The sequence below is a fragment of the Furipterus horrens genome, unplaced genomic scaffold, assembly GCF_987537825.1.
Source record: "Furipterus horrens unplaced genomic scaffold, mFurHor1.1.pri manual_scaffold_12, whole genome shotgun sequence".
Classification (NCBI taxonomy): Eukaryota; Metazoa; Chordata; class Mammalia; order Chiroptera; family Furipteridae; genus Furipterus; species Furipterus horrens.
Window position 1 is genome coordinate 51,580,444 of NW_028327182.1, and position 18,782 is coordinate 51,599,225.

At 36.7% G+C, this 18,782-nt stretch overlaps 1 protein-coding gene across 1 annotated transcript in view; it reads right to left on the minus strand.

Moving 5' to 3' along the window:
• Positions 1–7,394: 7,394 nt before the first annotated feature.
• SPRYD7 (SPRY domain containing 7) overlaps positions 7,395–18,782 on the minus strand; it is a 33,559-nt gene continuing 22,171 nt past the window's right edge. Inside the window, exons 4-5 of the mRNA XM_090258607.1 lie at positions 17,255–17,357; positions 7,395–9,314 (exon numbers count right to left, since the gene is read on the minus strand). Coding sequence (XP_090114733.1) covers positions 9,217–9,314; positions 17,255–17,357 — 201 coding nt within the window. The 3' untranslated portion in view covers positions 7,395–9,216. The remainder of the gene's footprint in view (positions 9,315–17,254; positions 17,358–18,782) is intronic.

Here is an 18,782-nt window from a genome sequence, read left to right on the forward strand (position 1 = left end):
AAAAGGTTACATATAGCATAATACTCTTAAATAAAGCTAAAAACAAATAAGATAAAAATATTTTAGTTTTATGAATATAAGTAGATGCAATTAAACTACCCCCTAGAAGAAGGGAGGGAAATTGTTAACATGGAATTCAGCATGATGGTTATCTTGAAAGGCAGAGAAATAGGATAGGTTGGGAGAGGCAACAATATGGTTAGATGTAGGTTATTGTCAAGGTCATAGTTTTGCTTTAGTGAGTTCATGAGTGCTTATCAATGTCTACATCTATATTTATAACATCATTATATCTATTGAAAGAGGACACAAGGAAAAGTAAGGAAAGTATGTCATAAAGGATTATGATTAATTCTAACCCATTTCTGTGTATCTGAGGCTACCCACTTCCCAAAATATTTAGGATGGGTTCATGATTCTACAAACTGGGGTCTAGCTCACTTAAGTTTTAACAAGCATCTGGAAATTAGAGCCATTTTTCCAACTAACTCTATGATTAGCAGTATGGTTAACTAATCTAGATCAAACATTCACATCTGGTTTCTTCAGAAATTAACGCATAAATTTAGTTAGAAAGCTCAATTGGTTAATATAAAGGAGTCTAGAATTTGAATATTCATTGAATTCAAATGGAATTAGCAAACTTCTGGTCAGGATGGCAGCATAGGTGAACATGGCTCACCTCCTCACACAACCACATAAAAACTGTAACTAAACTATAGAACAACCATCACACAGAACTGCCAGAAATTGAGTTGAATGGAAGTTTGACAACTACAAAATTAAAGAAATCACCTCCAGCCAGACTGGTAGGAGGGGTGGACACAAAGAACAGGTTGATCCCACATCCATGTGTAGTGAATAAAACATCAGGAGGAGTTACCTTGGGAGCGAGGAGTCCCAGCATGACACCAGGTCCCCCAACCCAGGGTTCTAGTGCCAGGAAGATAAGTCCTCACAACTTCTAGCTACAAAACAAGTGGGGATTGAGTATGGGAAGAAACTTCTGGAGTCCGAAGTAGTTCTTCTTAAAGAATCCACACATGGGCTTACTGACTCACTCCTCTGAGCTCTAGCACCGGGGTAGCAACTTGAAAGGCACCAGTGGCAAACAGGGTGAAACTGAGGTGTCTGACATTAAGACAAGAGCTGGGGGACAGCTTTCTTCCAGACAGATAGGTGGGCAGAGGTCACTATTCCTTTTCTGAACCCTCAGATCTCCTGAGATTCTTTCCCACCCCACTTATAGGCCCACAGAAACTGTTCACAGGTGGTTTTCCATATGAATAGCTGCTCTTGGCTCAAATTGAACAACTTCCTAAATCCTCTCAAATAAGCAACAACCAGCGAAAGTGAGCCCCTAGCCCCAGTGCCTCTTGCTAAGTGGCCCCAGGTCTCGCACTAACAGCAGCCAGCCTATTCAAGCTTGGCTTTGCCTGGGAATATTCAAGCCCAGCACAAGTAGCAGCCATCTCAGATTGCTTTATAGCTCAGGCAGGGTGGCCCTGGGAAAAACACAGGTGGAGGCTGAACTTGGCTTACATCATGTGTTGGTACTCTGACATGGTCTCTAGCATTGAGAGATATCACTTTACACCAGTCAGAATGGTTATCATCAATAAATCAACAAACAGCAAATGCTGGTGAGGATATGGAGAAAGGGGGGACCCTTTTGCACTGTTGGTGGGAATGCAGACTGGTACAGCCACTGTGGGAAGCAGTACAGAGTTTAAATTAAAAATGGAACTGCCTTATGACTCAGCAATTCCACTTCTGAAAATTTATACAAAGAAATCTGAAACACTAATTGGAAAATATATATGCACCCCTATGTTCATTTTACTGTTATTTACAATTGCCAAGATTTGGGAGCAGCCCTAGTGTCCATCAGTAAATGAGTGAATAAAACAACTATGGGACATTTACATAATGGAATACTCAGCCATAAAAAAGAACATTTTACCCTTTGTGACAGCATGGATGGACCTGGAGAACATTATGCTAAGTGAAATAAGCCAGTCAGAGAAAGACAAGCATCATATGATTTCACTTGTATGTGGAATCTAATGAACAAACTGAACTAAGTAGCAAAACAGAGTCAGACTCATAAATAGAGAGCAGGATGAGAGCTTTGCAGGGGTGAGGTTGGGGATGTGGAAGAGTGGAGAAGAAAGAAAAAGTACCCATGGAAACAGTCAACAGTGTTGCGACTGTGGGGGAAAGGGGATTGGGTAGAGGTGGAAAGTGTGTATAAAGGGAATAAATAGTAATGAAAAATACAATAAAAAATAAAGGTGAGTTTATTGGAATAGGGTCTAGAGAAAAATTAAGGAACACCAACTACAGAAGATATACTGTAGATATATTCAGTAACACCAACTACAGAAGATATATATTGTGAATTTTCCAAGGCTTGATGTACATAGTCCAATCTCATTAAAAGCAAAACAAAAAAACAAGTGTTTTCTCATCATCTGTCTCTGAGGCCACATCTCCATGAATGCACATAACCCAGGGATGACAGTGGGTGAATCATTAACTACTGTCTGTTTGTGCTAATGGAGAGCTGTCACATAGATAATCCAAAAGGCAAATATTTATTTCATTTCTGACACCAACCCCTAAATAAATGTAATCAAATGTGAATGTGTCTAATGGTTTCTCCTGGCCTTCATTCTGTCTCCAATAGTTATATGAGAATATGTTTTTGTAGGACTGCCAAACTGTCTTTCATGCTGTGAGTGTTAAAAAGGATATATTCCTAAAGTTTTAGCTTCCATCAAAAATCTTTAGAAATTGTTAATGGATTTATTTAATCACATTGCAGGGGAGAATGAACAGAGTCTGACAGAGTAAATGCTTATATTTACCTTGATCTTGCTAACCATGTCACTATGGCCAAGATACCTCTCTCTTGGGCTGCTTTTCCCATGTGTGAAGTGAGAATTTGGACAAACGGTTTCTAAGATGCTTTCTTGCTTAACAATTCAGTTTCAAAACTATGTCTTCCTATCACCTCTGGGTAGAACAAACACTGTTTCTTACACAGCATAAAAATACCAAAACTTACTGCCTCTAAATATTCCTTTTTTTAAGTTTCAAGTTTTGCTGCCTTAATTACTAACATTCAGGAATTTGATAAGCAAGTCCAGCTTCACCATACCCATCCATATACACCATGATTTTAGATTTGGATAATATTCTTTTTCAGTCTTGACTTTCAGATTTAAAGACCCATATATCTAGTGGCCTACCATTTCTTGGTCGCTTTTGCTATTCTTTGGGCTATCTTCAACTCACCTTTTCAATCAGAAATGGCATAAGCAAACAATACACAGGTAAGGTGAGACAAGTTTTGTGCCTTGTTTCTTGTAATGGTTGATAAGATTCTCTTCTTAATTTTCAAAACCCTTCCAATATTAGCATTTTATGGGTACTTTTGATTGTGAACAGACACCGGACTGGCACCTATGATCTCTTTCTGAGTTTAACAGTTTCTCATCACTTGTAAGTCATTTCTGCCAACTCAAAGCACTGTGTGAGAACTCCAGTTCACTACACTTCTATTTCACTTGAGCGTCATCTCCCATTGCCAGAATTAATACCAATTTTAATACGACAAATTCTAATCTAGATCTTTGGAGATCCTACAACCCCCATTTCCTTGTTTTCAGTTTGTGTGGAGACTGAATCAGAATGACAGAGTTTTAGGTAACATCTAGTGCAGCCTCTATTCAAGCAGGAACCATACTTACAAGATCACTAGGATAGTCACCTATCCTGTGTATCAGTTATATTTTCTTATTTTCTGTATTCTTTTTTTTATCCTCACCTGAAGACATTTTTTACTGTTTTAGAGGGAGAAAGGGACACAGAGAGAGACATTGATTGGCTGCCTCCTGTATGGTCCCAGACTGGGGATCATACACACCCAGACCTGGCAGATGGGGGATCCAACCTGCAACTTAGGTATATGCCCTGACTGGGAATCAAACTTGCAACCATTTGGTTATGGGACAATTCTCCAACCAACTGAGCTGCACAGGCAAAGGTTATTTTTTCTATTCTTGATACTCCAGTATCTGGGGCCTTACCAATATGGGAGGGACTGCCTCACCCAGGGTTAGCTAATTCCTAGAAAGAGCAAATCACTAGTTTCAGGAGCCTGCCTTTTTCTTTACAAACCAACCAACACAGAGCCCCAAGCTCTTCTATCAGGCTCTCACATTCCAGGTCAATATTCCTCTGTCCCTTTATCCCAGGGCTAAGTACCAAACAACTGGGGACAGCCTCTATACTTCAGAGTCTGCTGAAATTATTTAAAGTAGCTCGTCCTAAGTATGCTTACCCTGCTCTGCACATGGAAACTACAATAAAGGCTCACGCCTTTTTAGCTCCCAGCCCACCTCATTGCTTGCCAGTGTATTTCTGTGTGGCATGGTATGCCCTCTCCTTTTGTGAACTGTAACAAACTATCTTTTTCAGTGGCAGTTGTCTCCTGATCTGTTGGCTCACCAAACCTGAATAAAACCCTCATTTTAAAACACCTGTAGAACAAATCCAGGGACCGGTTCATTTCTTTGCAAGGCAGCAATTTTATCAGTGAACTAAAAATAGGAAAGTTCCTTCCCTTACATTGAAGTTCCATCTTAAACTGAAATCTTCCCTGTACCTTCCAATATTCCTGCCTCCAGGGCAACAGAGAATTTTCAAGCAAGGAGCAATCAGATATCTGAAACACATAGATGATTGTCTTTCCTGAAAGGCATTTGTGACAATCACACACATGAATCTATAGATTTGGTAGGCTCTATTACTAGTCTCTTTCTTATAATGATTAGCATTTCACAAGTCATTTGGCTTCAATAATCCAGTGGATTGGATATATTTTTTCTAATAATCCCAGTGTCCTTAAGGACCATTAATTTATTCATTCATTCATAAATTAAGCAGACCCTCAACAGCCTGGTAGCTTTTGCTGGTTTATCAGTGTCCTTTCTAAAGTGTGGTGTTTGCTATAATTGGTCTCCTACTCATGTGACCAGGTGTATACTGGCACCTGGCATAGCATCAGCAAAAGTTTCTAAACTCTTTTAAATTGCCATGAAAACACATATATCCTGTAATTAAGTATTTCAGTTGTGACTCTACTGCAGCTTTTTAGATTTTTTAGATATGGATATAAAACTCACCATTCTCTAGTATACAGGGCTTCCTTCAGAATCAGTCTTTTTTCTCTCTTTTAAAATACTCACCCGAAGATATTTTTAAAATTGGTTTTAAAGAGAGGGAGAGCAAGACAGAGGGAGAAACATTGATGTGAGAGAGAAACATTGATTGATTGCCTCTTGTACATGCCCCAACTGGGGACTGAACCTGCAACATTTTGGTGTACAGGGCGATATTTCAACTGAACCGCCTGGCCAGGAGTCCTCTTAGTTTTGAAATTATTTTAATTACCAAAACAAGACATGTTTATTGTGTGAACTTTATTAGATAAAATAAAACTATAATTATATGCCCCAAATAAAATACAATGCTTGGTATCACTTCATACATTTTTTCCTATACATAAAGCTCTAGTTTTTGTTGTTTTTGGATATTATATATAAAAATGTTTAAAAACTTGTTTTCATTTATCGACATATCTTGCATACTCTAGACCCTACTTATGAATAAATTATAGTTAACAGAGTTCCTTGAGGTCAGGGACTATCTTAATTATTTATAAAACACATAATGATCCAAATGTTGAATGAGTACATAACTACATAGTTATTCCTATGTAACTACAGATTATACATTCTAGGAAATGCTAGGATAATTTTTCCTTTAAATTTGTATAGAACTCTTGGATGGATGGTGTGTCGTTCATTTATATTGCTAATTATATCTAACATTGTTGTGTTTACACCTATTTTAATAAGTTGGTCCCAGTTACTTTAAAAAAGCAGTTTTTTTCCAGTAAATGGAAAAGCAATACTTTACCGATTTTTTTTTTTTTGACATTGTTGGGTGTTCTTTTTTTAAAAAAATAATTTGTTTATTTATTTTTAGAGAGGGGAAAGGAGAGAGGGAGAGAAACATCACTGTGTGGTTGCCTCTCACTTGCGCCCCCAACTGGGGACCTGACATGCAACCTAGTCATGTGCCCTGACTGGGAATTGAACCAGCGACACTTGGCTCGCAGACCGACGCTCAATCCACTGAGCCACAGCAGCCAGGGCTTTCTATTTTATTTCCATTCATTCACATTCACAGCCCATCTAGCTCCCAAAGGTATTTCCCTCCCAGATTGCATAAATGATGCAAATTGATATGTAGTAGTTGATTACATCCCATTTATGAGTACTACACTTGGTTATATCTGTGCACAGGAAATTACAGTTTTGATTATAGATTTTCTTCTCATAAGTATACCTAGTGTTTTTTGCATTATCTAAAATAAGTTTTGATTTGATATATTCTATCAAGATTTCAGATTTCACTAACATTTTTGGCTCTGCTTTTACTGTCCATATCTAGACTAGCATTAAGTAAACATAAAATATTAGAGGTGTGAGCAACATCATGCATGTTTTTGCTACCTAGAAAGTCTTTAGGTCGTTGTATTTTATATCATTCATTAATTTAGAAGTTTATCACCCCTGTTGAAAATATATTCAAGTGATCTTACCTGATAAGTTTTGACTTATAATGGTATAATGCTTTTCTTTGGAGAGCATATGCATTATGAAGAAAGTTAACCTTTTATGTTTATCTATACATTTACTGTTTTCTTTTTTGTTATTCTATTATAGTTGTCCCAATTTTTCCCTTTTCCCTCCTCCGCCCACCTCACCCCCGACTCCCACAGTCAGTTTCCACACCATTGTCCATGTCCATGAATCATTCATACATGTTCTTTAACTTGTTCCTTCCTTTTCATTCCACCATTATCCCCCTCCCTCTCTCCTCTGGTCACTCTCCACCTGTTCCATGTTTCCATGCCTGTGGTTCTCTTTTGTTCATTAAATTCTCCTTATAGATGAAAAAAAAATTCCTTTTGTTCTTTAATATATAAACTGATAATTTACAAGATTTTCAGTTTCACATATCCAGCATTACAAAACTTTGCAACGTTTAAATCACTGATAATAACATGAATAAATTATTTTCAGTCTGAGTATGAATAAGGACACTAGTATAAATAAATGGATTTTTGCAGTATACTGAATCAAGACAGTGGACCGTATTCTCTTCATTTGTGTTAAAACACAAGAATGTTTTATGTCCTATCTATATATCTAGCTATCATTAAATATTTAAGCCATGCATATAAACTGTATTAATATTCTATTGCCTTCATTTTTAAATTTCTCCTAGCTAACTGCAATTTTTTAATATACTTTTTTAGAACAGTTTAGATTTACAAAATATTGAGAAGGTAGTACAGAGCTCCATTTCTCCTGCTATTAACATCTTACATTAATGTGATACATTTGCTGTCATTAATAAATGGCTATTGATACACTATTAACCCAAATACAGTTTATTCAAATCCCTTTAGTTTTACTTAATATCCTTTTTCTGTTCCTGCATCTCATATTACATTCACTTGTCATGTCCCTTTACGCTTCTCCTTTGATGTGAGTTTCTCTGACTTTTCCTTCTTTTTAATGACCTTGACAGTTTGAAAAGGAGACTGTACCAAAGATGTGTACAGTAAATAGTTTGTGTTAGTAGGGTGTAAACAGAAAGATTTTACTGAAAACTAGGCAAAGGCTCAGGTCATGGAGAGAATTCACTTATCTCTGAACTTCTGAAATAATCAACAGTGAAGTGAATTTACTGTACAATTAACAGGATAGGAAGAAAATGTGTTTAATATAGTACTGAATATTCCTTATTTAGTATTATTTTATTATTCCTTACGGGAAAATATGCACTTAAATAAAAGCCCTTAGAATAATTAATTTATTTGTTTAAAGCATCACACTATTCTAAATGTCTGCTAGTGTGCACTATATGAGAGGAGACCCCCCCCAAAATGGACTTTATATAAAAATTGTGTATTTATTCTTACATGTTTAAATTCAGTCACTTTCAAAGTACTCTCCATTTCATGCAATACACCTACCAAGACTTTTTCGACTGCTCGAAAGTTTTTGAACACGTCGATTTTGATGCCTTTTACAGCTTCCACCATTTTTTGTTTCACCTCTTCCACATCGGCAACACATTTCCCTTTGAGGACTTTTTTCATCCAGGGAACAACAAAAAAAAAGTTGCTCGGTGTGAGATCATGTGAATAGGGAGGATGGGCATGAGGATCATGTTGTTTTTGGTCAAAAACTGTTGAACACTCAAGAGCAGCGTGGGCTGGTGCACTCATAAATCACCCGTCATAACACGGGTGAATGTGTTGAAAGTCTTCATAAAAATTCACAGAAGCTAAATGCAGCCTCTCACAATGCCAACTGGTACACTGTTACAGATGGGTTCCTAGAACACTCACCTAGTGGGAGAAGCCTGCACTACAAGGGGCCTGCCCTCCAGAAGATAATTTTGGGTTTTGGGGGGGGATCTGCCCTTGTATCATCAATCAATCACTATTTACTCTGGTATTGAAGTAACACAGCATAATGGTCTTCAACAAAGTAACAATTACCAAGACATTTCTCTCCTTTCACAAAGCAAATCAAAGCAATGATATATAAACAAAACAAGCAATTTAAAGTGTAAGAAAAGTGGTACATCTTATAGTGAATATATTGCAAAAATGAAGTCGCCAATAATATAAATTTGTTGGTTTGTTATATTCTATATAAAAAATGGCATGAGACACAAAATTATTAGAATGTAGTCTTAAAATAGTTGATGAAATCTAAACTTTGACAAAAACCCACCCAACTTTATGTCTCTATCAAAACAAGTATGTTAAGGTTCCCTTTTAAATACCTTTATACATATTTCCACTTAATACTGTTAATCATACCCATAGTTATATTTATTTAAATAAGAATTAAATAAATGGCCCAAAGTGCTGATTTCACATCACAAAACATAAGTATTTTAAATCACAATTTCTGGGTCATATATTGAATACATTAGTTCCTTAAGCAACAGTAATAAGCATATTTTTAAGAATAAATTTTCATTTATAGTCAGGTAAAGATTTATTAAATGGTAACACTTTAAAAAGTGCAGAAATACAACTTTCAAAAACAAATACATTCAGAAGATCTGCTGTTCAAATAGTATTTTTTCAAAACCAGGTGGAGGAGTATGATAAAATTCACTGAACTGGCAATCCAAAATTGCACTGTCATCAACTAGAGATAGAAAAAGAAAATAAATAAATTAGAAGCAAATACTTTACTTTTTATGAATACATAATTATAAAATAAACTGTTTTTAAAATACCATAATTTCAACAGGCAAACAGAATAAACATTGTCCAGATTACAAAATGTAGTCCCACTGGGTAAAAACATCCACAACCAAAAACAAAATCTATCAAAAACATTATTATTAATAACTATCAATATTAGTAATTATTTATAATTATCTATTAGTAAGGATCAATTCCAATTATAAAATATACTTTACTAGATAATGTACTACCTATAACTTTATTACATTAAAATCATGCTGAATCAAAGAAACAATTTAGAATAATAATTATACTTGCTACTCATTTGTATAACTCAGTCACTGTATAATATTTATTTCATTTCTCAAAATAAACTATTTTGAATATTAAGGCCCACTCCCAGTTATTTAAATAAATAAAGGAATGGCTTTTTAGGCTTAACCAATATGGAAAGAAAACTAACCTAAATTGAGTTTAAAAATACACTTTTAACTTCTGGTCAAGATGGCGGCCTAGGTAAACACAGCTTCACTTCTTTGCACAACCACATCAAAATTACAACTAGATCATAGAACAACCATCATTCAGAACCTTTAGAAATTGTGCTGAAAAAAAGTCATACAACTACGGAATTAAATAAGAAACCACGTTGAGACTGGTAGATGTGGAACCGGCTGCTCCCACACCCATATGTAGTGAATAAAAATCAGGAGGGATATCAGGATCTGAGGGGTCCCAACCCCACACCAAGCTCCCTAGCCCAGGGTTCCAGTGCCAGGAAGATAAGTCTCCGTAACTTCTGGCTGTAAAAACCAGCGGGGATTGAGGCAGTGGAAGACAGAAACTGCTGGAATCCTAAGTACTTCCTCTTGCCCGTGCAGAGGTCACAGTCAAAAAAATTACAGCATAGGTCTCGTGTGCTGAAATGTGAAAAAAACTTAAAAACACTGCAAATTTGCAGTTATTATACTTATATAATAAAATATATGAATTTTTACTTATTGGGTTGGCTAAAAACTATTTGGTTTTTTCCCAGAAGATAGCTCTAGTAGCACTTAGTTGTCTTTAACTTCACTTGAAACAATTTTGTTAGACTGTATTGTGATAGCTGTCATATCAACATGCACTAAGAAAAAAATAAAAAACTTACAAAATTGGTTTTTGTGTAGACATCTTAATATTGAAGATGGGAGAAAATACATAATGTTTTGGGCCTATTATGCTTTACCATCTCAAGAAAGGTAAAAATGCAACTGAAGCACAAAAAAAGATGTGAGCAGTTTATATGGAGAAGGTACTGTGATTGATCAAATGTGTCAAAAATGGTTTGCAGTTTCATGCTGGAGATTTCTCAGTGGAGGATGCTCCATGGTCAGGTAGACTAGTTGAAGTTGATAGTGATCAAATCGAGGCAGAAACTGAGAACAACCAACATTATATCATGCGGGAGATAGCCAACATACTCAAAATATAATAAAGTTATTAGTGGAAATAAAAAATGTCTTTTACTTTATGAAAAAAAACATATGGACATTTTGGCCAACCCAATCTTTTCAGTTACAATCTAGAAATTATTAAACAAAGAAATATAAAAACATAAAGAATATAAATTTTTCTTTTCAAAAAATGGAAACATGGATATTGCTAAAAAATACAACCGGAAAATGTCTTTAACATTAATCAGAATCTTCAATAGTAGGCTTTGCAAAATGTAACAGTCATTGCAAACAATATTGCTATGCTAAGGTACAAATACTTTTCACAACACTTGGCAAAAATATTTTGATAAGTGACTTATTTTGGTTGCATAGTACCTAACACATTTTCTGCTCATCGAGGGAGCTGTATCTATAACATTGTTGGAGTTTCCTTCAGTTTGTTTGAAATTGATGAAGTTTCAGGTGTAAAGACTTGAGCACACCTATAGAGATTTCTGAATGTCTTTTTATTCTGACACTAACTGCATTATGAGATTTCTAATAAATATTCTGTGCCTTATTTTCACATTGCATATGAATAGTCTTAGCATTTATTTATGCAATATTTAAAATTGTGTAGGATATAACCAACCACAGGCCATCTTCTGGTATTCTTGGCCACATTATATGTATATATCATTTGGTCCACAGTGTCAAGTCCTGGCTTTATTTGGTTGTAATATTCCATTATATTCAGCTTTTGTGAATCAAAATTTAAGTGTCATAGAATTGCATACTTGAAATTAAAATCAGATTTTTATCCCTTTTTGGGTAAATGAGACTCTATCATTCTCATCATTGGACTCGAGTAGCATTTGCTGAAGTTCCTCAATATCTCTTGGATTATTGAAATTGATATATTTTTCCAGCCATTTTCAATGGTAAATGAAAAAAAGACAACATTGACTTCAAAGTTCACGGGAAAAAGAAAAAATAACTACAACAACACTGATTAGGGAGTTCATGGTACTCTCAGTTACAATAAACAATAACCCCTCCCTATATCGCGGTTCACTTATCACGGCCTCACTGTATTGTGGGATTTTTAAAAATATTATATTTAATTATTTATCGTGGATTTTTCACTATATCGCAGGATTTTGCAGTACTGTATACATATGTTGTTAAAGTTATGTAGGTTTAAGAGTGTAGAATATGTTTAAGAAATAAGTAGTGTTAATAAAAGCGCAGAAAAGGTTAATAAAGGACTGGGAAAGGTTAATAAGGGACTGGGAATGGTTTATAAGTGTGTGGGAAGGGTTTATAAAGTCTTAAAATATAAATACTAAAATAAATGTAAGATTCCTACTTCGTGGATTTTCACCTATCGTGGGGGTGGGGGGAGGGTCTAGAACATAATACCCATGATAAGTGAGGGAATACTGTACTATCAAATATCACACACCCTTACAAAACACGTGTTATAAGCAAACTGATGGCTTAAATGTTATGGCTTAACATTAGTCACGTACAAATGTGCAGCTAGTCATGACCTTGAACCTATGCACCCAGCATATGTAACAATATTTAAGAAAAAAGTTTGCTTGTATCTCTCAGATCAGCTGTGACCTCTGCAGGGTTAAAGGGCCCATGCACAGTATTGCTAAGACTCACTCCCTCTGAGCTCCACGGCTGGAGCAGCAGATTAAAAGGCATTAGAGACATAAGGAGAGAAACTGAATTGTCCAGCATCAAGAGTGAGAGCTGGTGGACAGTTTTTTCCCAGACCAAGTGCTGGCAGAGGCCACTGTTCCTTTTTTGAGCCTTCCCCTACAGAGTCAGCAGGCAAGCATCATATCTGACACTCCATCAACCTGGCTCACACTGTTTGCCCCGCCCTGGTGATTCCCTGAACCCTGCACCACTCAACTTTCAGACCCACCCAAGCTGTTTCCAGTCTTGGCCCATGCTTCAGATTTTCCTAAATTCTCTCAAACAAGCAGCATCTGGCTTCAGTGAGTGACCAGTTGCTAAGTTGCCCCAGGCCCAGCAGTAGCACTTGCAGGCCTTGGATCACAGCTTGGACTTGCCTGGGCTCTTCCCAGCCCAGCACCAGGAGCAGCCATCTGTAGATTGTTTTTTAGCTTATGCTGTGTGATCCCGGACAGAACACAGCTGGTGGCTGACATTGGACATGCCAATAGCAATCAAGGCCCAACTACAAGAGGACAGTAGGGTCTACACAGCCCACATGGTGGATGCTCTTGGAGTACTCAACTTGGATAATAGCAGAGGCTGTGCCACCAGACTCTACAGGACACCTACTACATTATGCCATTCTACAATCCTGGAAGATGTAGCAGCTCTACCTAATACATAAAAACAAACACAGGGAGTCTTCCAAAATGAGGAGACAAAAAAACATGGCCCAAATGAAAGAACAGAACAAAACTCCAATAAAATAACTAAATAAAATGGAGATAAACAATTGACTAGATGCAGACTTCAAAACCCTGGTTATAAGGATACTCAAGGAACTTATCAAGGACCTCAACAGCATAAAAAGTTCAGTTAGAAATGAGGGACACACTAACTGAAATAAAGAACAATTTACAGGGAATCAACAGTAAAGTGGATGAAGTCAAAAATCAAACCAATGATCTAGAATATAAGAAATAAAAAACAGCCAATCAGAACAACAAGAAGAAAAAAGAATCCAAAAAATGAGGATAGAGTAAGGAGCCTCTGGGACAACTCCAAGCATATCAACATCCACATCACAGAGGTACCAGATGGAGAAGAGTGAAAGCAAGGAATTGGAAACCTATTTGAAAAAATAATGCAAGGAAACTTCCCTAACTTGGTGAAGGAATAGACATACAAGACCAGGAAGCACAGAGTCCCAAACAAGATGGACCCGAAGTGATCCACTCCAAGATACATCATAATTAAAATGCCAAAGGGTAAATAAATACAAAGAGAGAACCTTAAAAGTAGCAAGAGAAAAATAGTTAGCTACAAGGAAGCACTGATAAGACTGTCAGCTGATTTCTCTAAAGAAACTTTGTAGCTAGAAGGAACTGGGAAGACATATTCAAAGTGATAAAAACAAGGACATATAACTAAGATTACTTTACCCACCAAAGTTATTTGGACTCGAAGGAAAGATAAAGAGCTTGCCAGACAAGAAAAAGCTAAAGGAGTTCATCATCACCAAACCAATAATACATAAAATGTTACAAGATATTCTTTAAGAAGATCAAAAACATAAACAATAATAGTGGAGGAACTTCTGGCAAAAATGGAGCTATGGGTAGACATGCTGTGTCTCCCTCCACAACTAAGAAGGAATACAACTACCTCAAAACTGGAGACAACCAGAAGTTCCAGAAAATCAAGTTGCATGGAAGTCAAACAAAGATATAAAGAAGAAATACTTATCCAGACAGGTAGGAGGGGCAGAGTGAAGAGGATGCAGTGGGGAGGCAGTGGCAGCGGTGGCAACAGCAGCTGTGGCTGGCTGGTGGACAGTGCAGTCACACATTTAAAAAAGTAGGTTGGGACACCTGGGAGCACTCCCAGCACCGGACCAGAACATGCAGCTCATGGTTCCAGCAATGGAGAAAATAAGGCCTCATTGCTTCTGACTAAAAACCAATGGGGGTAGGGGTGGCGGAAGATACTGCTAGTCTCAGCAGAATCCATTTGTTTAGAGGGCCCCCATGTTCCTAAAACGTCTGCAAACCTACCCACTCTGGGAACCATTGTCAGGGCAGCAGCTTCAGAGGCACCAGTCCCATATGGGAAGTAGAAGTGCCTGGAAAGGGGGCGAGTGCAGAACAAGCAGCATTGTTCCCTCTCAGACCCCTCCCCTACATACAGCACTACAACAAGGTGAAACCAGTTGGCCTGTACTGATGAATACCTAAAGCTCCTCCCCTGACAATGTAAAAGGTGCAACAGCTCTACCTAAGACAGAAGCAAACACAGGAGTCTGTCAACTTAAGGAAACAAAGAAGTATGGCCCAAAAGAGGGAACAGATCAAGGTTCCAGTGAGAGAACTAAGCGATGAGGAGATAGCCAACCTAACAGATGAGTAGATAGACAACCTAACAGACGCAGAGTTCAAAACACTGTTGATAGATGCTCATAGAAGTGATGGATATGCTTGAGTATGGCAAACACAGAAGGAAAGAAGTGAAGGCTATGCTAAGTGAAATGAAGGAAAATCCACGCAAAACCAATGGTGAAGGGAAGGAAACCGGGGTTCAAATCAATGATTTGGAACACGAAGAAGGAAAAAACAGTCAACCGGTGCAGAATGAGGACGCAAGAATTGAAAAAAATGAAGAGAGCCTTAGGAATCTCTGGGACAACTTTAAACGTGCCAACATCTGAATTATAGGGGTGCCAGAGGAGAAGCAAAACAGCAAGAAATTGAAAACTTATGTGAAAAAATAATGAAGAAAACTTCCCAAATTTGGCAATGGAAATACACATACAAGTCCAAGAAGCACAGACAGTCTCAAACAAGTTGGACCCAAACAGGACCACACCAAGACACATCATTATTAAAATACCAAAGGTTAAAGATAAAGAAAGAATCTTAAAAGCAGCAAGAAAAAAAGAAGAGGGTTACCTACAAAGGGGTTCCTATAAGACTATCAGCTCAATTCTCAAAAGAAACTTTGCATGCAAGAAGGGACTGGCAGGAAATATTCAAAATGATGAGAGGCAAGGACCTACAACCAAGACTACTCTATCCAGCAAAGCTATCATTTAGAATGGAAAGGCAGATAAAGTGCTTCCCAGACAAGGTAAAGCTGAAGGAGTTCATCATCACCAAGCCATTATTACATGAAATGTTAAAAGGACTTATTTAAGAAAAAGAGGATCAAAACTATGAACATTAAAATGACCACAAACTCACAACTATCAACAACAGAACCTAAAAAAATAAGAACAAAAACAAACTAAGCAAAAAACCACAATAGGAACAAAATCATATGGAGGGTTATCAGCTGGGAGGGGAAGGGGGGGAATGGGGAAATGGTGCACGGATAAAGAAGCCTAATTGGTAGGTACAAAACAGACAGGGGAAGTTAAGAGTAATATAGAAAAGGGTGAAGCCAAAGACCTTATATGGACGACCCATGGAGATGAACTAAGAGGGGTTGGACTGCTGGAGGAAAGGGGGATACTGGGCAGAGGCGAGCAAAGTGAAAAGAAATTGGGACAACTATAACAGCATAATCAATAAAATATATTTTGAATAAAAAACAATAAAATGGTAATAAATACATGTTATCAACAATTGAATCTAAAAAGCAAAATAAATGAACAAACAGAACCAAAACAGAATCACGATACAGAGAACATTTTGATGTTGCATGATGGGGGCCAGAGGATAGGTAAAAAAGGTGAAGGGGTTAAGAAGTACAAATTGGTAGTGACAGAATAGTAATGGGAATCTTAGGTACATCTTTGGGTATAATAAAGTAGCCAAAAAACATATATACAGGACCCATGGACAAGAACAATGGTGTGGGGATTACCTGAAGGAGTGAGGATGCTGGGTCAAGCGGGACAATGGGGGAAAATCTGGGTCAACCGCAATAGCATAAATTATAAAATATAATTTAAAAAACACACCTTTACATGCAAAGACACAGAAGGTAAAATAATTGGAAAGTGACTTTTAGAGAAAAGAAGGCTAATAAAAACCTTAATTAAAACATAAAACATGGGCTTTGGTTGTTAATATTATTGAATATTTAATCTCTTATTGCTTACTTTTTTGACATCTCAAACAGTATGTCCTTAGTAACATTGCTTATCTTCTAGGAAATTATGATAAAAATTTAATAATTATTTTTTATTATGGCTTAAATTTAAAGACTTAAATAAAGTAGTTAAATGAGAAACTATTTTAGTTCTACTAAAACCATAGCCAGAAAAATCATACATCTGTTGATTTAAAGTTGGTAACATAAAAAGATAAAGCAGAGCATAGTGATAAAGGCATTCTGGCTATTTTTTTAGTGATACACATAAGATACTTATGAGTAAACTGATATAATATTTGGCATTTGTCTCAAAATAATCCAAGGAGAGAAGGTGAGAAACAGTGGGAGTGTTGGGGTTAAATAAAATCTGATTAGCTAAACTTTAATAATTGTTTGAAGATAGGTGACAGGTAAATGAGGGTTCATTATATTATTCTCTTTATTTTTAAATACGTTTGAAATTTTCTATAATAAAAATTAAAGTAATTAAGTTGTGTAGTTATCTCTAAGTAACCCAATTTTTGCAGGACACACTTGTACAGAAACTATCGTTAAATACATTTTCTTTGGAATAAAAACCTTTCTTAGTCCTGCAGATTAGGACTGTGATATCCCGTTGAAAACATTCCCCCCAAAATAGTCCTTAGCAAAAGTTAACATATATCAAATAATATTTAGAAATATTTTAGCTTACCATAAACAACTGGATACACTGTTCCTCTTATACCTGATGCTGGACAATGCATGTTTTTTCCATTCAAATACACATTTAATTCTACATGGTCATATGTAATACCCTAGAAACAAAAGAAAATATTTTAAATGGTAAAAATATAAATGTTTCATAAAAACCTGATCAGCCAGAAAGTACTTATTGTGGGGCATGGTACACAAAACAGCTAAATAGAGGGTCACAATAACTTTCCTTAAGGGTTGACAATTTGGTAGACTTCTAGTTGAATTGAGCTAAGAAAATGGTGATTATGTGAGGCTGGGGAAGGTAAAATTCCAACAGTCCACATTAGAGGTAAAACAAATGATAAATGAAATCCTAGTATTACATTTAGATAATCTGGATTTTATATTTTAGATATTTAAAATGATAAAACTTAAATATGTCAACAGAGAGACCTTTTAAACTCACACAAAAACACACTGCAGAATTTGCAGAATTTTAAAAAATGTTTTATTGATTATGCTGTTAGAGTTGTCCCAATTTCTTTTCCCTCGTCTCCTCCACAGAGTGACCTCCCTCCCTCCAGTTGTCCCCACCCCCTTAGTCCATGCCCATTGGTTGTGCATATAGTCTGTTTCAACATCTTGTCTACTCCACTCCCTCCTACTATGCTTCTTAATTCCTGCATCATCTCCCTCCCTTTACTCCCTTTCCTCTCCCCACTGACCTCCCCCGTAATGTTCCCCATACCTATAATTCTTTTCCCACTCTCATTTCCTACTTAGTTTGCCTTTCTTTTGGTTCCCTAGCTTCTGTTGTTGGCTGTTGTGATACAGTTTTCATTTTAATGTTCATAGTTTTGATCCTCTTTCTCCTAAACAAGTCCCTTTAACAATTCATATGACGGTGGTTTCGATCTGATGAACTCCTTCAGTTTTACTTTGTCCTGGAAGCACTTTCTCTGCCTTTCTATTCTGAATGACAGCTTCGCTGGATAGAGTAATCGTGGTTGTAGGTTTTTGCTTTGCATTACTTTGAATATTTCTTGCCAGTCCCTTCTTGCCTGCAGAGTTCCTTTTGAGAAATCAGCTGATTGTCTTATTGGGACCCCTTTGTATATAATTCTCTTCTTCTCTCTTGCTGCTTTTAAGACTCTCTTTATCCTTAATTTTTGACATTTTGATTATAATGTGTCTTGGTGTGATTCTCCTTGGGTCCAGTTTATTTGGAACTCTCTGTACTTCCTGGACCTGTAAGTCTATTTCCTTCCCCAAGTTAGGGAAGTTGTGCTTCATTATTTTTTCACATAAATTTTCAATTTCTAGTTCTTCTTCTTCACCTTCTGGCAACCCTATGATTTGGTTGTTGGCCCGCCTATAGGTTTCTTAGCCTCTCCTCATTTTCCTCACTTGTCGTTTCCTCTTTCTGCATTGGTTGACTGTTTGTTCCATCCCTATGTTCCAATTTGTGGATTTGATCCCTGGTTTTCTTTCCCTCACCACTAGTTTCATATGTTTGTTCATTTCAGCAGGACTAGCCTTCACTC